Consider the following 16,754-nt stretch of genomic DNA (forward strand, 5'->3'; position numbering starts at 1 on the left):
GAAATTCAATCCGATTATGTATATTGGCCAATATTTGGATGTTTTGATGACTGGATGTGTGAGACATTAAATTTATATGTGAATAATAAAGAGCCCTTTAGTCAGGAAGAAAGTGAATATGCTGCACTGTGGAGAGGGTCGGAGACGGGAAGATTGGTTTCATTATTTCCTTTGAGATAAAAGAGGGAAAGGGAGGCATGAGAGATTGAAACTAAAACAACCACATCATCATGGGAGCCATTACCCCCACCTTATTTAAGGCAGGACGTGGAAGGCCGTCAGGAGAGGATACATCCCCCACTGCCTCCTGACCCCGTTCCGTCGGCTCCCCCACTGCCTCCCGACCCCGTTCCTTCGACTTCCCTACTCTCTCCTCCTTGTAGTCACACAAGGAGTAAAACAGTACAGAAAGAGAGAGATGAAATTTATAAAAAAGAAGGAGCAGTGGCTCTGGCTCCCCTCCGAGAGGTACCAACGGAGCAGATATAGGAGGAATTGGATTTGTATCGGTACCTTTGAATACAGGAGATGTGAGATCTTTTAAAAGAGAAATGGGTTGTCTACTAGATGATCCTTTGGGAGTCTCTGAACGATTAGACCAGTTCCTAGGTCCTAATACCTATACCTGGGAAGAAATGCAATCTATCTTAGGAATATTATTTACAACTGAAGAAAGGTCTATGATTGGACAGGCAGGGATACAGATGTGGGAAAGAAGGTATCAACAAGGCCCCCCGGGGAACAGAAATGGCCTAACCAGAACCCAAACTGGAGTAACCCAAATGCCCGTGATAGACAAAATATGTCAGATTTGAGAGAGTTGATTATCCAAGGAATCAAGGAGGCAGTCCCAAGGGGGCAGAATACTAATAAGGTTTTTAGTGAACAACAGGAAAAGGACGAGTCTCCTGTGGATTGGTTAGAGAAACTGAGGAAAACTTTACAAATGTATTCGGGGCTAGACTCAGCCTCTCCAGTTGGAGAAGCATTTCTAAAAATCCAATTTGTGGCTGGATCATGGAGGGATATAAGAAAGAAACTGGAAAAGTTAGACAGTTGGCAAGAACGAGGATTACAAGAACTGTTGAAGGAAGCTCAGAAAGTGTATGTACGGAGGGATGAGGAAAAACAAAAAGAGAAAGCAAGAATGTTTGTAGCGGCAGTCTGGGAAACTCAACAAATGGAGGATTTCCTGGGGAAAATGCCCAAATGTTACCATTATGAGCAGAGGTGACATTTCAAAAAGGACTGGAGGAGACGAATGAAGGACAAACAGATGTTTAATGAAGATGAATAGGGGTATCAGGGCTCTACATTCTGGGGACAAAAACAACATCTGAGCCCTTGATAAATTTAAAGACTGGTCCCCAAGAGGAGAAAGTAATGGGGTTTTTTTGTTGATACCGGAGGTGAACGATCTACAGTTTGGCACATCCCTTTGGGATGCTGAGCAAGTAGAGATACAGCTTTGGTAGTAGGAGCAACAGGGGAACCTTTCAGGGTTCCTATTATTAAAAATGTAAAAATTGAATTTAAAAGAACTTGAAGTAACGGCTGGGGAAATTTATATTGACTTCCGTAAAAGGGTAATTGAATTTACAAAAATTTAAAGTACAAGAGAACCGATGTTATCTTTAGTAGCTGATTGAACCTGCTTTTCCCTAATTTTCCAGGACCTCTGTTGGTGTTTGTTATGTTGGGAGTCGCACACCTTGATAAAACTGGAGAGGGCAAGACCGGAGGGAATTGGTGCTGCAGCTGACAAGGTCTGCCGAGGGCTGCAACCGCTGAGCAGTATGACCCTGACCGGACCTCTCTTGATAAGGGTCCTGATTGGAACCCTGTGGGAAGGTGTGGACATCCTTTATACTTCCAACTTTATATTAAGAAAACAGAGGGATGGATAAAGAAAGGAGAAAATAAAAAACATCGTTTGTTATCTAGCTTGTTTTATCATGAGATGAAAACGGGAGTCAAATATGAAGTTCCCACAGTTGCTAAAAATGTGTTTGTCAAACTAGTTAAAAATATAACAAAGGGTAACTATTTAATCTTACCAATTGTTGTATGTAATTGAGTTACCGAAGTGAGTGTTATACTCTTGGGAATATTTGGGGGGGTTGTTACTTTATCCCTGTTTAATTCAATGTTTTACTTGATTAATAATTTGGGGGGTTGTTACTTGTCCCTGTTTGATTTGAGCATTGGAAACTAAAGACATGAATCAATAAGGTAAACAAAAACAAAAGGGGGGATTGTGATAAACACAGTCATGATTCATGTCAAAAATAGAATGTACTGTGATAAGTGTAATTGTTGTACCCTGTGTAAATCTGGGACCTGTATCGCAGTTGTGGTGAGTGGGCACGTGTGGTTCTCCTTTGAGACAATGTGATGGCTTCCCCGTCCCCTGAGGCTGCTTGGAAAAGCCGCCAAAGGAGATAAAGAAAGAGAAACCACGCCAGGGAAGGCCCGCCGAAGGAGACGAAGACCTTGAGATTTGAAAAAGTGCGCCACAGGAGAGCCAATAGGAGGAGAAGGCGTACGCTAACGGCCCAGTGGGGAAAGAGCGGGACGAACATCCGGCGAGAGGAGATTGGTCGAGATCCGGGCATAAAAGACGCTGCTGTTAGGACTCAGGTGTGCGTGTGGTGGAACCGAGTTCTCCGCGCACCCAGCGCTGGTTTTGCTTTTGTTTCTCAACCTAAATTGATTGAACCCCAAATAAAATTGTTTTAATTGTTATCGTTTATAACACGGGCAACTGCTCAGACATGCCAGCTCTCCACCTCTCGTGGGACTCTACCATCACTCTACCTCTCTGCAACTCTCTGCAAAGCCTTTGCATTCATGTCAGCGCAGCCCTTTCGCTTGCAAGGCCACAGTGCCAACCGTAACCAGAGAGCTGGGGACATATTTGGCTCTGGAGATGTGTTGTCGTCCTCTACGACGAGGTCTGAAACACTAATGGCTATAACAACGCTCAAAAGTCATGCAGAGTTGGGCAGCAGAAGGAACTGAGGAGGGCAGGAGTTATAAAGTGAGCCATGGAAATGGAAGGACACAATTCATCCTGTTTTGCTGGGGAGAATAAGCCTCCTCCTGGAGAACAGAAATATTGCAAGCGTTTAATGAAGGAAAGGCAAAACCCGAAGGATGAAAGCTTCCCACAGCCAGGTTTTGCTTTAGCATCAATAAAATATTGCAGGGGGAGCGGGAAGGACCTCGCAGCCCTGCTGACCTGATGCAACAGCATGGGGCTAATGGGAGGGGAAGGGAAAGCACGAGGCATGCAGTTGATTTGTCTGGCTCCCCTGCATAAGTTCCATGGAAGGAAGAAAACAGCATGAGATTCAAGAGGCAAATGAGATCAGTTTTAATCTAACAGTGGTTTCTATATTGCTGTCAGAGGTTGATCAGTGGCTTTTAAATCTGCATTTCAGCATGAAAAACTGGATGTGGCTTCAGCTAGGCAGGACAGGACCTGCCTATGAGGCAGGCACCAGATTTACTGTCTCATTTGTTTTAAAAAAAACCCAAACCCTCACAAACAACCCAAACCACCCATCATTTCTCTTCAAGTCAAAAACAGAGAAAGTGGCTGACGCGCACGTAACTGCAGCACACAGAGGCCTGAAGAAGTTCAGTGAACGGTACCACTGAAAGTTGCAGGGAAAGAAACTTTTGGACCTTCTTTTGCTTGGTTGACTTTTTGTGTTTGATGGGACTTTGCTCTGGCAAGAACCCCCAGGTCAGGGCTGGTACCCACAGGTTGTGGAGGTAAGCGTTCCTCCCTGCCCCAGGCCTCCGAAGCCCAGCTAATGCTCAACCGCCCCCAAACCCACCAGCTCAGGAATTAGTGAGCCCCGATGGAAGATGCTCAAGGAGCTGGATCCTTGTGCCAGGCACTCAAAACAACCCAGCAGATCCTTCAGCAAAGATGGTGATAAAAGCATGTTCAGGACACAGTGCGGTCTGTGAACCAGCCGTGCCTCTTTCAGCGCTGCTCAGCTGGGGTTTGTTTCTAGGGAATAAACAATCCTCACCTCTCCCATCACAGCAATCGGTGTCTCCCCTGTTGCCTGGGCAACACGATGCTCTACCAGATAAAACATGTATTCGTCATAGAGCAGGCGAATCAGGTGGAAGGAGCCAAAGCTGGCAGCACTGCGCAAGGTGAGGTCACGGATCACCATGGAGCTGGAAAATGGCCGGGAAACAAAGTATTTGGGTTGAGTTTTACACTTGCATCACGGCTGATGTGAGTTCTTGACCCTGAAGGTACTGTGGGACACTGTGCTCTGTTTCTAACCCTAACCCAAGAGTCAAAGTTGACAGAGCATCCTATCACCATTCCAAAAGGATACAGGAGACATAACACTCCATAACACTCCCTTCTGGACCAGGGCAGAGCAACAGTTAACTGGAGTTGCACAGGAGTAAAGAACTTATCTTTGGCTTTTCAAGGAGCTATTTACATGCCCTAAGCCCGACGCAGAAATACCTCCAAAACAAGAAAGAAAACGTACCTATAGAAAGACCATTTCAGCAGGAATTGCCTGGCTGCCTTGGGGAAGCTGGGACTGCCCTCGTGATGCTTCAGCACTTGGGTAACAACATTATCCAGCCAACTGGCCCACTGGTCCAGAGAACTCTGCTGCTGCAGGGTGAGCTTGAAATCCTGCTCCAGCTTCTGCACCACGCTTTCCTCGCACTGGCACACCCATGAGGCTTGCTCCTGCTCGGGAAGAAGGGTTGACAGTTACTCACGCCAAGCCTGCGTGGTTGTTGCATCCCAACCCAGGAATTCAACTTCATTTCTAGCAGACAAGGACTCCAAACCATCTCTGAACCATGTCTCCTCCGATCCGTCCAGACCACAGGACATTATTAACATTGGAACTATATTACTGTTGGTAGCACTACTTCTTACAGAAGGTCCTTAGTGCCTTCTCCGCTATTCACAGTGAGATGGCAAACTTACCTGGGAAAGTAACACTAAAACCATTGAATTGTTCATTTAATCCCTTTTTATTCTGGGAAATACGACACTGGTTACCAGCAGACAGTATCGAGTCCTAGTTCTGGACAACACAACCTAGGAAAAGACACTGTGAGTTACCTGCACGTTGGCGAAGTCGACCCGATTGAGATCGCTGAGCATCTGGTTGATCTGGGAAGTGTTCTGCAGCACTGCACGGGCGGCCTGAGCCAGGTGGTTCAGGGACGTGTATCTCCGTAACGTCTGGGCAAAGGCACTCACTACCCCGACCTGCAACACAGCATGCAGGGCAGCGCGAGCAGGATGCTGGGACGGCAACCTCTCCTCAACGCTGAGCTCAAGCACATGGCGCACATCGGCTGGGGTAACCCGCACCGTCCCACCCGCGCTGCTCTCCAAAGCACACACCAGCGCTCCCGAGCTGCACTTTTGCAGCATCTGTTGCATCTTGCAAAACAGCCCTATAGCATCTTGCAAACCAGCCTCTGCATTTCTTTCCCTTTAAACTAACAAGTTTCCACACTCTTGCTTCCAGCAGAGACCAGCAAGGTGAGAACAGGCTGCAAGCTTTAGGAGAGCAGGAGTAGGATGGCGTTGGGTTCAGCCCCTGCAAGGCCGTTCAGTCCCTGAGGCGTCCCGTGCTTTCTAGGACAGCCTCATTCCAGTGCGGAGATTTTCTTCCACAAAGCTTTAAGTGCAATTGCAGGATGCAGGAATGGTTCTAATGGACAAGGGGTCATCAGCTGCTGGGACAAGGGAACTGCCCTACCTGTCCTCCCACTCCTTGCTGATTTTGGTTCATAATACTGTGCTAGTCTGAGGTACAGGTGGCCAAACCCTAGGAGTGATTTCCAGTTGCTGCGGAAAGCTGTAACAGGCACACACATGCACTCAGTGCATCTCCCCGACCTGCAACACCCTCCCTCCGCTTACCTTGGTCTGGACAATCTCGGGGGGAAATTCACTCATTGCGTTCATCAGCCAGCCTTCCAAACTCTTGGCAAAATTACGAATCGCCTGTGTAAGCGTGCCTGCAAAGAAGTCTACGGCGTTAGAAAGGCTCTGCACCATCTTTGGAGACCACTTTCTAGCTGAGGGCTGCTGTGGAGGCACAGCCTCTTGTCGGGTTAGCTGTGATCTGGGTTTAGCATCCACGAAACCAGCTGGCTCCCGAGGTGCACTCCAATTGTTCTTATTCTCTAATGTTGTTACTCAAACTTTTATTCTTATTTTCTTATTCTTTCTTATCCTTTTCTTATTCATGGTCCTTCTGAGCGTTTTCCAAATGTTGATGTGTGCTCTTTACAGACACACCAGCCCCAGCACCGTAGACTGACCAGAGCAGCTCAGAGGGACATGGCTTTCCAGTACTGCTCAGCCCGGTCAAGGGTTGAGCTGAGACCTCGGTGAGACCAACACATGCGCTTCACTGAGGAGCCAAATCAGAGAGAAACCCTTCAATATCCCACACTAACCTCCCAAATGAAAGTTGACCCCTAATTTCCAGGAGGTGTGGCAGGGGACAGGATGGTCCTACGTAAACAAAGATACTATCTCCAAGGAAACACCTCACCAGGATTAGTTTGTGCTTACTTGTGCATCAAGCCTATGCATTTACCTCGACTCCTAGCCAAAGTCAGGAGATGTGATATGCAATAAACCAAATTTTAAAAGGCATGGGAATTTCCAGGGGCCACAAAGCACTGTCGACAGAGAGCAATGCTGCAGCAGGAATATTGCCGTTGCCATAATATTTTAGCTTGTATTCAAAACAAAAACCTCTAAATCAGGTTTTACAATGGAAATCTTTGTGACAAGTGGTAGCCAGACCGGGTGAGCCACGGACCGCTGTTTGTCAGACACGGCATCCCATGACTCAGCCCAGCGTGGAGCAGGATGGAGCAGGAGTCAAGACCACCCGTGCCCTCCCGAGCACGCTGCAGGATACTCACTGGGCACCGGTCTGAGCACGTCTGGGATGAGAATCTCCACCAGGGCCTGGTACAAGATGTGATCACAGCTTCTCATCCATTTGAGGATGGGTTCGTATTTGCACAGAGTGATCAGCTTGTCTTTTGGGAGGATCCCTTCATGTTCTTCTTCGCTGCCGGGGGGGTAGGGAGGCAGTGTAAGCAGCAGGTTTGCATTCAGTGCATTCACTCCTCTTCTTGATTTCTAACCCCAGTTTTCATCAGAAAAAAGCCCATTCATGTTGCTTTCAAAAGGAAACCTTTGAGTTTGTACAAATCTCATCTGATTCTGCAAGCACCTCTCCATCCACGAGGTCAGAGCTCTGATCACAGTTTTCCCTCACACCCGCACCTCCCAGCACCTGCCCTGCCTGCCTTTGCTTCTTCCATCCTCAGCCCTTCGCACACTTGTCTTCACACGTACGTGCGAATTGTGCACTTATTTCAGCAAGCAAGGGCTTAGCTGGTTCCTCCTCACAGATGCAGCTGTTTCCAAAACCTTCACACCTCTCTGCTCTCCCCTCTGTTCTAAACCTCAGCAGCTGCAGCAGTGGAGGACAAAAAAAAAGTTTGCAGCTCATGTTTGAGCAGATTAGCTGGTATTAACAAATACTACAAATGGTTTCAAGGTGTTTTAACACCTGGAGATGCTGAAGGCTTTCAGAAGGGAAAAGATGTGGTGTTTTGATGAGAACAGAGCTACTGTCTCTAACTGAATGAGGTCAATCAAGCCTGCATTGTTTTCACTTTATAGAGGTATGAAAGCTTTCCCTGCATGATTAAGGCATAAGATATTTGGTTAAAGAGCAAGCAGGGAGGACTGAAGCCCTAATGCACTGCCAGAGCATCAAAGCCGAGCTGCTCAGACACTACGCTGGGAACTGGCCATTTGGAAGGGCCTTTGCCCACGCGTTGGATCATTAAAGCCAAGCCCTGGACATACTATAAGGAGGTACTTATAGCCCCTGCCTGAGCAGTTTTACTAAGGGAACTCCACAGGTATACTCACATGGAGAAACTGGCCATCAAGTACCTAAACCTTCTGTTAAGTGGAAGCATATTCTGCATTTTATCATGCTTGCAGTTTGCCACTTTGATAATATTCTGGTTTTATATTTGTACATCTATAAAGCAGGGGGAGGGAGTGCTTTATTTACCTGTCTTGATTATTAGCAGCGGTACTGCTTTAGTGGTACCAGAGCACACAGCCTTGAAAAGACAGGCTGGTTTAGACTCAGCCCAGCAGAAACGCTGCCTCCAGCATCCAAGTGAGCCTCTTTGCACCTGGCACAGCTCTCTGGTGCTGCAATATGCCTTGAGGATATACCCTCAAGTAAAAGATTCTGAAACAATCAAACACAGCTACAGTGATTCTTTGTGGGAATGGGAAAATATCCGTTGGGTAGCATCTACTGAGGACAACAGGGCCGTAATTCTATAGATATGTATGGGGTATTTGCTTATATACTCAAACTTTTACTGTTTTTCTTCTGAATATAAAATGACCGCACTGGAAGTCCTTATCTTATCAGTAGAAGTGGACAATACAGACTTTTAATATAAATTTTAAGAAGAAACCTTTGCCTTCTCCATTTTCTCTGTTTTCACTTACTTCCATTCCCTTGGCAGCAGACTACCAACACATAAAGGATGAAGAAAAGGCAACAAGTCAGGCAGGAGTACAAAGATGTGAGGAGCTTTGTTTCCCACTACCTGCCTCAAACGAGGCAGTTAAAAGATCTGGGTCACCAGCCAAGAAGTGAGTTAGCCCAGATGTGATAGAACCAGAGAATCACTTAGGCTGGAAAAGACCCTTAAGATCATCAAGTCCAACTGTAGACCCAGCACTGCCAAGGCCACCACTAAACCATGGCCCTAAGCACCACGTCCACACGTCTTTTAAATACCCGCAGGGATGGGGACTCAACCACTTCCCAGTGCAGCCTGTTCCAGTGCTTGACAATCCTTTTGGTGAGGAAGTTCTTCCCAATATCCAGCCTAAACATCCCCTGGCGCAAGGTGAGGCTGTTTCCTCTTGTCCTGTCACTTGTTACTTGGGAGAAGAGATGGACCCCCCCTGCCCACAGCCTCCTTTCAGGGAGCTGCAGAGAGCGAGGAGGTTCCCCCTGAGCCTCCTTTTCTCCAGGCTGAGCACCCCCAGTTCCCCCAGCTGCTCCCTGTCAGACTGGTGCCCCAGCCCCTTCCCCAGCTCTGGACACGCTCCAGCCCCTCTGGGTCTGTCTCATCACGGGAGGCTCCAGACTGAAGCCAGGATTCAAGGTGCATCCCCACCAGTGCTGAGCACAGTGGGACTATCACTGCCCCAGTCCCGCTGGCCATGGCACTTCAGACACAAGCCAGGATGCTGTTGGCCACCTGGGCACATGTTCAGCTGGCTGTCAACCAGCACCCCCAGGTCCTTTGCCACCAGGCAGCTTCCCAGCCCCTCTTCCCCAAGCCTGTAGCATTGCACGTCACTAAAACCTCAGAGCCTGAGACATCACTTGAGACCGATACCTCACGGCACGGAATCGTTCCTGCCTGCTCCTGATGACCATTTATGAAAGCAGCATCCCGTTCTCATCCATCTTTGCATTTGGGATGAGCACTGTTGACAGGAGGTATAAGGCAGGCAGATGTACAGAACCAGAGCAGATGCCTCCCTTGGAGGTCTGAACTTTCTGTGGTCATTACGTCATTAAATACTCCTGACACTCTTTGTAATGATTCTACAGGGAAGTAAATACTTTCAGGTCCTACAAAGCCCTCAAAATGCCTAATGAAGCTGAAAACACTTCATGCATTTTAAAAATAAAAAAACCACCACCAGAAAATGGAGCATTCGGAAATAATCAGAGCACAACAGCGTACCTGGATGGCAGGGCAGCAGAGCCATCACTAGATGGTGTTTTAGGACTCCAGAAGGATTGCCACAGTTTCTCAATATAATGAAACTGAAGATTCATTACAACATCCAAAGTTGCCTAACAAAGAACACAATTCATTAGCTGCTCCGCTAGCATCCTCTCACACAGTGTAAGCATAAATTTCATCTGCTGCCACTTAGATTAAATAATTTACAAGAAAAATAAAGGAAAGGGCATTGTTTCGATAATGAACATAACATAAAACAAGTCACACAATGAAAACATAACATAAAGCACAATATTTGAGTTGTAATACGCAGCAAATCAAGCATTTCCTATTATATTCCAGCTTTTTCTAAGCGCAGGATATGAGATGAGCACATGAATTATGTCCCACATCAATTAATAAATCAATTAAAATACTCCAAATAATCACCTCACAGTGCCGCCTGTAAAGAAGCTGCAGAGTTTTCACATCGTTCAAGGTGAACCCTTCTTGTAAGAGGACGTTACCTAGATCAGGGGCTGGGAACTTGGGAAAGGCATGGGTTACATCTAGAGGAAAAAAAAGGTCGGGAAACATGGTGAGAATTAGGAACACTTGGTTATGCCGGACTGCAGACGAGTACAAGGTGCTGCTGTCGCTGATGGCTATCTTTCGTGTTTCCATCGGGATGCAACAGGAGAAGTAAGACCAATAATCCAGTACTGTCCCTGGTTCGTGCTGTTATACTGGGCAAAAAGCAAACAACTGCAGCCCATTTATTCCGTGTGGAAAGGAAAATGTTTTCTTTCTCTCTGTAATAACAGAAACAAGAATATATTGTCCTCATCTACCGTGCTTCCCATTAGATTTTCTCCGAACCTGAAAAATGCCTCTCTGGTACAATGGGAAATATAATTGGGCAGCAGAGTATCAGGAGCAATTGTATTTCAGAGCTGGCCGGGATTTGCTCTCTCTACTGGAGGTGGTGGAGACATTCAGATCCAGGACCAGCAAAGCCAGAGGGCTTGTCTTCTCACAAGGAGCAGGTCCACACGGATCGTCTCCAATCAGATACGTACTGCAGCCTTTGCAATGAAAAGAACTGCCCTTCTCCCTCTGGCTGCCTGCCTTAGCACCGCTCTTCTGGAGCTTTGCTCCTTCCACCCCATTTGGATAAAACCAGACAGATAAAAATATACTAAAAGGAACCAACAGACCTGACGGCACAAGAAAAAAGCCTTCCTTGGGTAAAGGAGTTGGGAAATAAACTTAGCAAGTGTGACTTTACAAAAGCTTATTAGAACGTATACTATAATGGATAATATATAATACTCTAGATTTATTAGAAAAGCAAACAAATGCAGGACAGCCAGGGCTTGCTGGACAAGACCTTCCTTCCCCTTACAGCTCTAAGCCGGGGCATGCAGTATCTAATACGTTAAAGCTGTCTCCTCACCTATGAACTGCTGATGATGTTGACTTTGAGCAGCAACCGACTGCTCCGGCGTCGTGTGCGGGTTACTGTTGGACCCGCTCTCTGCCATGCCATCCATCTTCTGTGCTGGTCTATACCTAAATTTAGAGCATGGCTTGGGATTGACACAGGCACGAGCAAACACGTTCTCATTATATGCGACGCAGTGATGCAGACTCTCGTGTTCGTTGTGCACTACGTGAGGCTATGTTCAAGGCCAGCATCGTGAGGGCTGAGCATTTATATCACTTACTCATATGGAGGGGGGAAAATCAGAACCTCCTTTTGAAAAGCACTCCCCAAGACAGAATTAAAGGGGTTAAGAAGTTTGCCCAAGGTGACACCAAAAAAAAGAAAAAGAAAATGAGAAGCAGAGCTGAAGTGGGTGCCAGAGCACAGGTTGTGTCTCAGGAGCTGAATTTTGCTTTTACTTTCTGTTTGGGAGCTGAAGAAATAAATTCCTCTGCTCCTTCTTCCCTCCAGCAAGAACCAGAAGTGTCCATGCTTCCAGGAGACCATTCCAAATTCCTTTGTACATTGTTTTATATTCAAAATTACTCAGACACAAGACCAGCCACAGCACTATTTAACTTGCACTTTTGCATAAAAAAAACCAAAAAAACCCAAAACCCCAAATCTGCCTGAAAACAACACAACCCCCCAAGTCCTTTACACTGATTTGGCACAACCAACTCTGCGGCTGAGGTCTTACGAAGGCTCGGTCACAGTGATGCCATGAGAAGTGGCACGTGCTGGGGCATTCTCCGTCGCTGTGGGCTGAATCACGCCACTGGCAAACAGAGTAGGCAGATAAATGCCATTTTCATAGAATCATAGAATGGTTTGGGTTGGAAAGGACCTTTAAAGGTCACCTAGTCCAACCCCCCTGCCATAAGCAAGGACATCTTCAACGAGGTCAGGCGGCTCAGAGCCCCGTCCAACCTGGCCTTGAACGTTTCCACGATGGGCACCCACCAGAATTACTCCCGGGCTCCTCCACTACTCAGAGCAGCCAGCAACTTGCAGCCCCGTCTCCCACAGCTCAGCGCTGGCACTTCAGCCACACTCGGGGCTGAGCTGTCCCAACACATTCCCTTTGCTGCAACTTTCAGCCCCGTCTCCCACAGCTCAGCGCTGGCACTTCAGCCACACTCGGGGCTGAGCTGTCCCAACACGTTCCCTTTGCTGCCAAGCGAAGCCTGATCCCAAGACGTGGCCTGCTGCATCCCTTGGGACAGGACCTTTGCCCACGGCAGGGCTGGGGGCACGCAGCGAGCTGCAGGGCACCGGGACCACCTACCTCTGCTTCTGGTGGATGGGCTGCTGCCTCATTGCCATGTACTGGGTATCCTCCTGCAGACGGTTCAGCGGAGACTCCGGCTTGAGACGGATCCCATAATAATGGTATTTGGAGTTTCCCCTGGAGAAGTATCAGCGTTGAAACCGCTCAGTGAAAGCCAGTCAATGGAAGGGACATCGTAGCCCTGCAATTTACTCTTGGGCTTGTTTTGAAAACACAGCCTCCTTCTTACAGCACCCCTCAGTCTGCGGCCAAGCGCTGCTCGAACGGCCGAACCAAGGAACTAATGAATGCCATCACCCCCTATAAAATTTAAAACCACACGTCGCAAAGTTCAGTGACATCCACATCTAAAAGCCGGCAAGGTTTGTTTCAAGTCACCCATGGTAACTGGAGAAGAAGAGACAAGTGCTACAACACCAAGTGTTATTAAACAGAATGACAGAAAGACCTCAGGGGACACTCTGCTATTTGGTTAGGGTTGGAGGATTTGTTTTTTTCCATAAAAACAAACTTCCATGTTTATCTAGACTTGGATGGAACAAGTCTGACTGAATAGTCAAGTATGATAAGAAAAATGTCTTTCTGTTGCCAATGCTTTCACAGCCACAGCAACGGGCTTTGATGTGGCTTTGTTCTTGGAGTTGCTCATTTTTAAATTTTTTGTAAAAACTGAAAGCTTTCTGCAAGCCAAAGAGGGTGGAATCCTTTTCCCTTTGCTTGTCAGTGAAGCTGCTGTGATGCTCCTCAGAAGAATGCCTTTCCGTCACATTCGGCAGATGCGCCAGTTAAAAAAGTTTTTCCACCAAACCGGAATTTTTCAACCCCCAAGCATCTGCATTTGGGAGCAAGAAGGACAATTAGGCAGCCGTGGATACGTGATGACGGTATGTCCAACTCGGCTTTAGCCAATTTGTCGCTAATAATGGCTGAGCTGAGCCCTCCATGGGAGAGGAGACCAAGCCGGGGGGCAGAGCGGGGTCTCCAGAGCCCTTACTGGGGAGGCTTAAAATTCCTCTGCTGTGTCACAACGGAAGGGGCTGGAGGCACCTTCAATCCAATGATGCTTCCCATTGGAAAATTACACCGAGAAATTTAGGAGAGGGGCATGTGTTGAAGAATTAACCCTTTCTTCCACGCTGGGGGAATTTGCTCTTGCCCAGGGCATGGCTGAAGCGTTCAGCCATTGCCACCGTACAAAGGCTTTTACACCTCCCCAACGCTCAGGTGTGCAGCACGCTTCGGCCACGCCGCGAGTGATTTTTTGAAGTGCCTGCAAATTAAATACCACCTGCATTCATAACCTAAAGGAACGAGTAAGAAAATAACGGTGGACAGCTATTTTAATATTTATTCAGGTTTACTGTACCCTTCCCAGCCTGCACATTTGCAGTTTTAAATGGGATTTTTGCTTGTTTTTTTCTTTAATCCTTGATGGGATTAAAGAATTTCTCTCCTCTAAAAAAATTATTTCAGAGCTCTTGCACTTGAACCAATCTACAGAAATCCACACTCCTCCCTGCTCTTCCTATGACTGTTGCCTCCACACTCCAGCTGTGGAATGCCCTGGACACATCTGGTTTTGTTCTTGTTTAGAAGCCCAAATATCTAAGCTTGAATTTCATTATAAAATCTTACACAATCAGAGCAATCACTACTTCTCCAGCATATTAGCTAATTTTTAAAAATTAGGAGCTGGGATAAAATGCAAATTCAGCTGTGCAAGCTGTGCAGGCGATCCCTTGAAGGACACATCTGTAATTACAGCCAGTGTACTTTCTTCTGTCGTGCTTTTGTTGTGTTATATGGATCTTCGGTGTTTTAAAAGAAAAAATTCTGTCACGAGATTCAGCCTGCCACTTTGGGTATTGAAGAAGGAAGCCATTTACATCTGTACAGCTTGTCTGCATCAGAGATGTGGGCACGGGTTCTGCGATGGAGGACCTTTACCGGACCCAACGGGAGGAACCATCGCACTGTGCCAGAATTTTGACAGCAGCAATCGGGAAGATTAGTGACTTCATCTTTCTGAGACAGTAATGGAATCAGAAGAAGCCTAGGTTCAAATAAAACATTCTCAGACTCCTTAGGAAAAGGACACAGACCAAATTCCACTGTGTGGCTGGACAAGGCACCATCACCAGAGACCTGGAGCGTGTCCAAAATTCATTGTATTGTCCAGCCTCTCACACCTTTCACGGTGAGGGAGCAGCTTTGCCTAACAACACACAGAAATCACTCCGTGCCTCAGAGCAGCCATCCCTTTCCCCACAAGACCATTCCCGCTTGTTCCTGTAGATCTTGGAGGAAACACCTGCACCTGCTAAAGGCTGCTCGGTAAATTCTCAGTATGTGTGACAGAAGTTCTAGGAGTTGGTGTTTTTTTTAAATGTAGATTCGCACCAACCTGGTTCCCAGGCGGCGGGTCCTCAGCCCCATGAACACCGAACGGATCAGTTTCCCGAAGGAAGCGGCATTCACTGGATCCAGTTTGTGCTCCTGGCAGTGCCGCAGGTAATGGTTGTAGAGGGAGCTCCTGGGAAGGCTGACTCCTTCCGCCGTCTCATAGTTGTCCAACAACCACTGGAGCTTCAGGTATGGAAAACAAATAAATAAATAAAGAACACATGAAAGTCTAAAGAGGGCTGGAACGGGCTGCATCAAAGCGTCAACACTTAAATGTCAGGAGAGCTCGTCTGACATGTTCAAGAGAACTTAATGCTGGGTAGTTAATTTATATAACTTATGCCAGTTGCATTTTTATAAAAGGACTCCCAGTCCAAAGCTAATAACCCAAACAAAAATGCTGTCAGATTTTGCAAAGGCATTAAGACACAGCCTGCCTGCCATCTCAGTGTCCACCTTGGATAGAGATTAATTTCTGCAGAGATAAAATAAAGCTGTAAGAACTTGTATTTTCCAAGAATAAAGATGTTAAGATACTGCCTAGGAGGAATAAAATTTAGGGAAACCAATATGCTGCAAAGTCTTTATTAATTTGAAGATTGGCATGTGTGCAACTGTTCCCTTAACAATAAAATTAACAGTTACCAAAGCAACGATAAAAATCTGTGGGGGTCCATCTACTTTTCAAAATTTACTGTCTGAACTTCTGACATTTCTGTTGATTAAAGTTTGCAATTAATATAAATTATTTATACCCAGGCGGCCCGAAAGGGCAGGCCTGGTGCACAATGTCAGCACAGGAATTAAAATGCAAAAAGACAAAACCCCCGCTCTCCTTCAGCTGGCGAAATGACTTCGGCATCCATAAAATAAGTGTTATGTTAAGTGAATCTCTGAAGGAACTAGATGCACAAATGGACTAAAATCAATAGCTTTGGTAAGAGCCCTTTCATTGTCGTTAGGGACATCTGGGACTAACGATGTCAAGACCTCCCTCGCCACCCAGCCCTCCAGCCCTGATCCACAGGAGGCACAGCTCCACCAGAAGCTGCTGAATTCACACCCCAGCAGTGGCGAAACAGACTCCGGGTATGGATGCCACAATATTAGCACAACAAATAGAACAAGTACGTATTGCAATTAAGCACGAAATCAGCGGGATTTAACCATGCACATGGATGTACAAGTTGGCCTATGCTTAAGTCCCCTCCACTCATACTCCAGTATCCAGCTCTTTTCTCCCAGTGAAACTCTGAGGTCCCAGTTCACCGCTATACTCCAGTTTTGTATCAGTAACTGTGAAAATACAACCTGAAATGTGCAATGACACCTCTGACACCTCACTCCAGTGAGTCATTTTCAGGTTTTGTGTGTCACACCCAACTCTCACACAAATGCTTTCCAGCACCTCTGACCGTACGTTCTGCCATTATCATTCACCTGTCCCAGTTTTAAACTTACGCTGCATCAAATGAGCCAAATCCAAAGCTGTACAGTTAAAACTCTTTCATTCATTAGTTGGGTTCCATCCAAAGCAACCACAAGTTCAAATGACTGGGCCCGTCAGTTCTGGTGGCCTTTGAGCAGACCAGGGGCTGCCACAGATGGAAGAAAAGAAACCTCTTGGCCATTTTTGCTGTCCCACTTTCCGCAGAGCTGCCTGTCACCTTCCCACCTTCCACCTCCACCTAAGACACCCTTTAGTGTGTTCTTCCAGCGACCGACCACCTTTCGGACCTCCAGACCCTA

General features: G+C 46.8%; 1 protein-coding gene across 7 annotated transcripts in view; it reads right to left on the bottom strand.

The window, feature by feature from the left end:
* Window positions 1-16,754, bottom strand: part of RFX2 (regulatory factor X2) — a 63,907-nt gene that overhangs the window by 3,910 nt on the left and 43,243 nt on the right. For all 7 annotated transcript variants that reach the window (XM_055805947.1, XM_055805946.1, XM_055805943.1 and 4 more), the window contains 10 exons: window positions 15,007-15,188; window positions 12,600-12,719; window positions 11,282-11,397; window positions 10,276-10,394; window positions 9,844-9,956; window positions 6,955-7,106; window positions 5,936-6,033; window positions 5,123-5,272; window positions 4,530-4,738; window positions 4,047-4,200 (listed from right to left, as the gene is read on the bottom strand). In XM_055805947.1, the coding sequence (XP_055661922.1) occupies window positions 4,047-4,200; window positions 4,530-4,738; window positions 5,123-5,272; window positions 5,936-6,033; window positions 6,955-7,106; window positions 9,844-9,956; window positions 10,276-10,394; window positions 11,282-11,397; window positions 12,600-12,719; window positions 15,007-15,188 (1,413 nt within the window). The remainder of the gene's footprint in view (window positions 1-4,046; window positions 4,201-4,529; window positions 4,739-5,122; window positions 5,273-5,935; window positions 6,034-6,954; window positions 7,107-9,843; window positions 9,957-10,275; window positions 10,395-11,281; window positions 11,398-12,599; window positions 12,720-15,006; window positions 15,189-16,754) is intronic.

This window comes from Falco peregrinus, chromosome 5, assembly GCF_023634155.1.
Source record: "Falco peregrinus isolate bFalPer1 chromosome 5, bFalPer1.pri, whole genome shotgun sequence".
Taxonomy (NCBI): domain Eukaryota; kingdom Metazoa; phylum Chordata; class Aves; order Falconiformes; family Falconidae; genus Falco; species Falco peregrinus.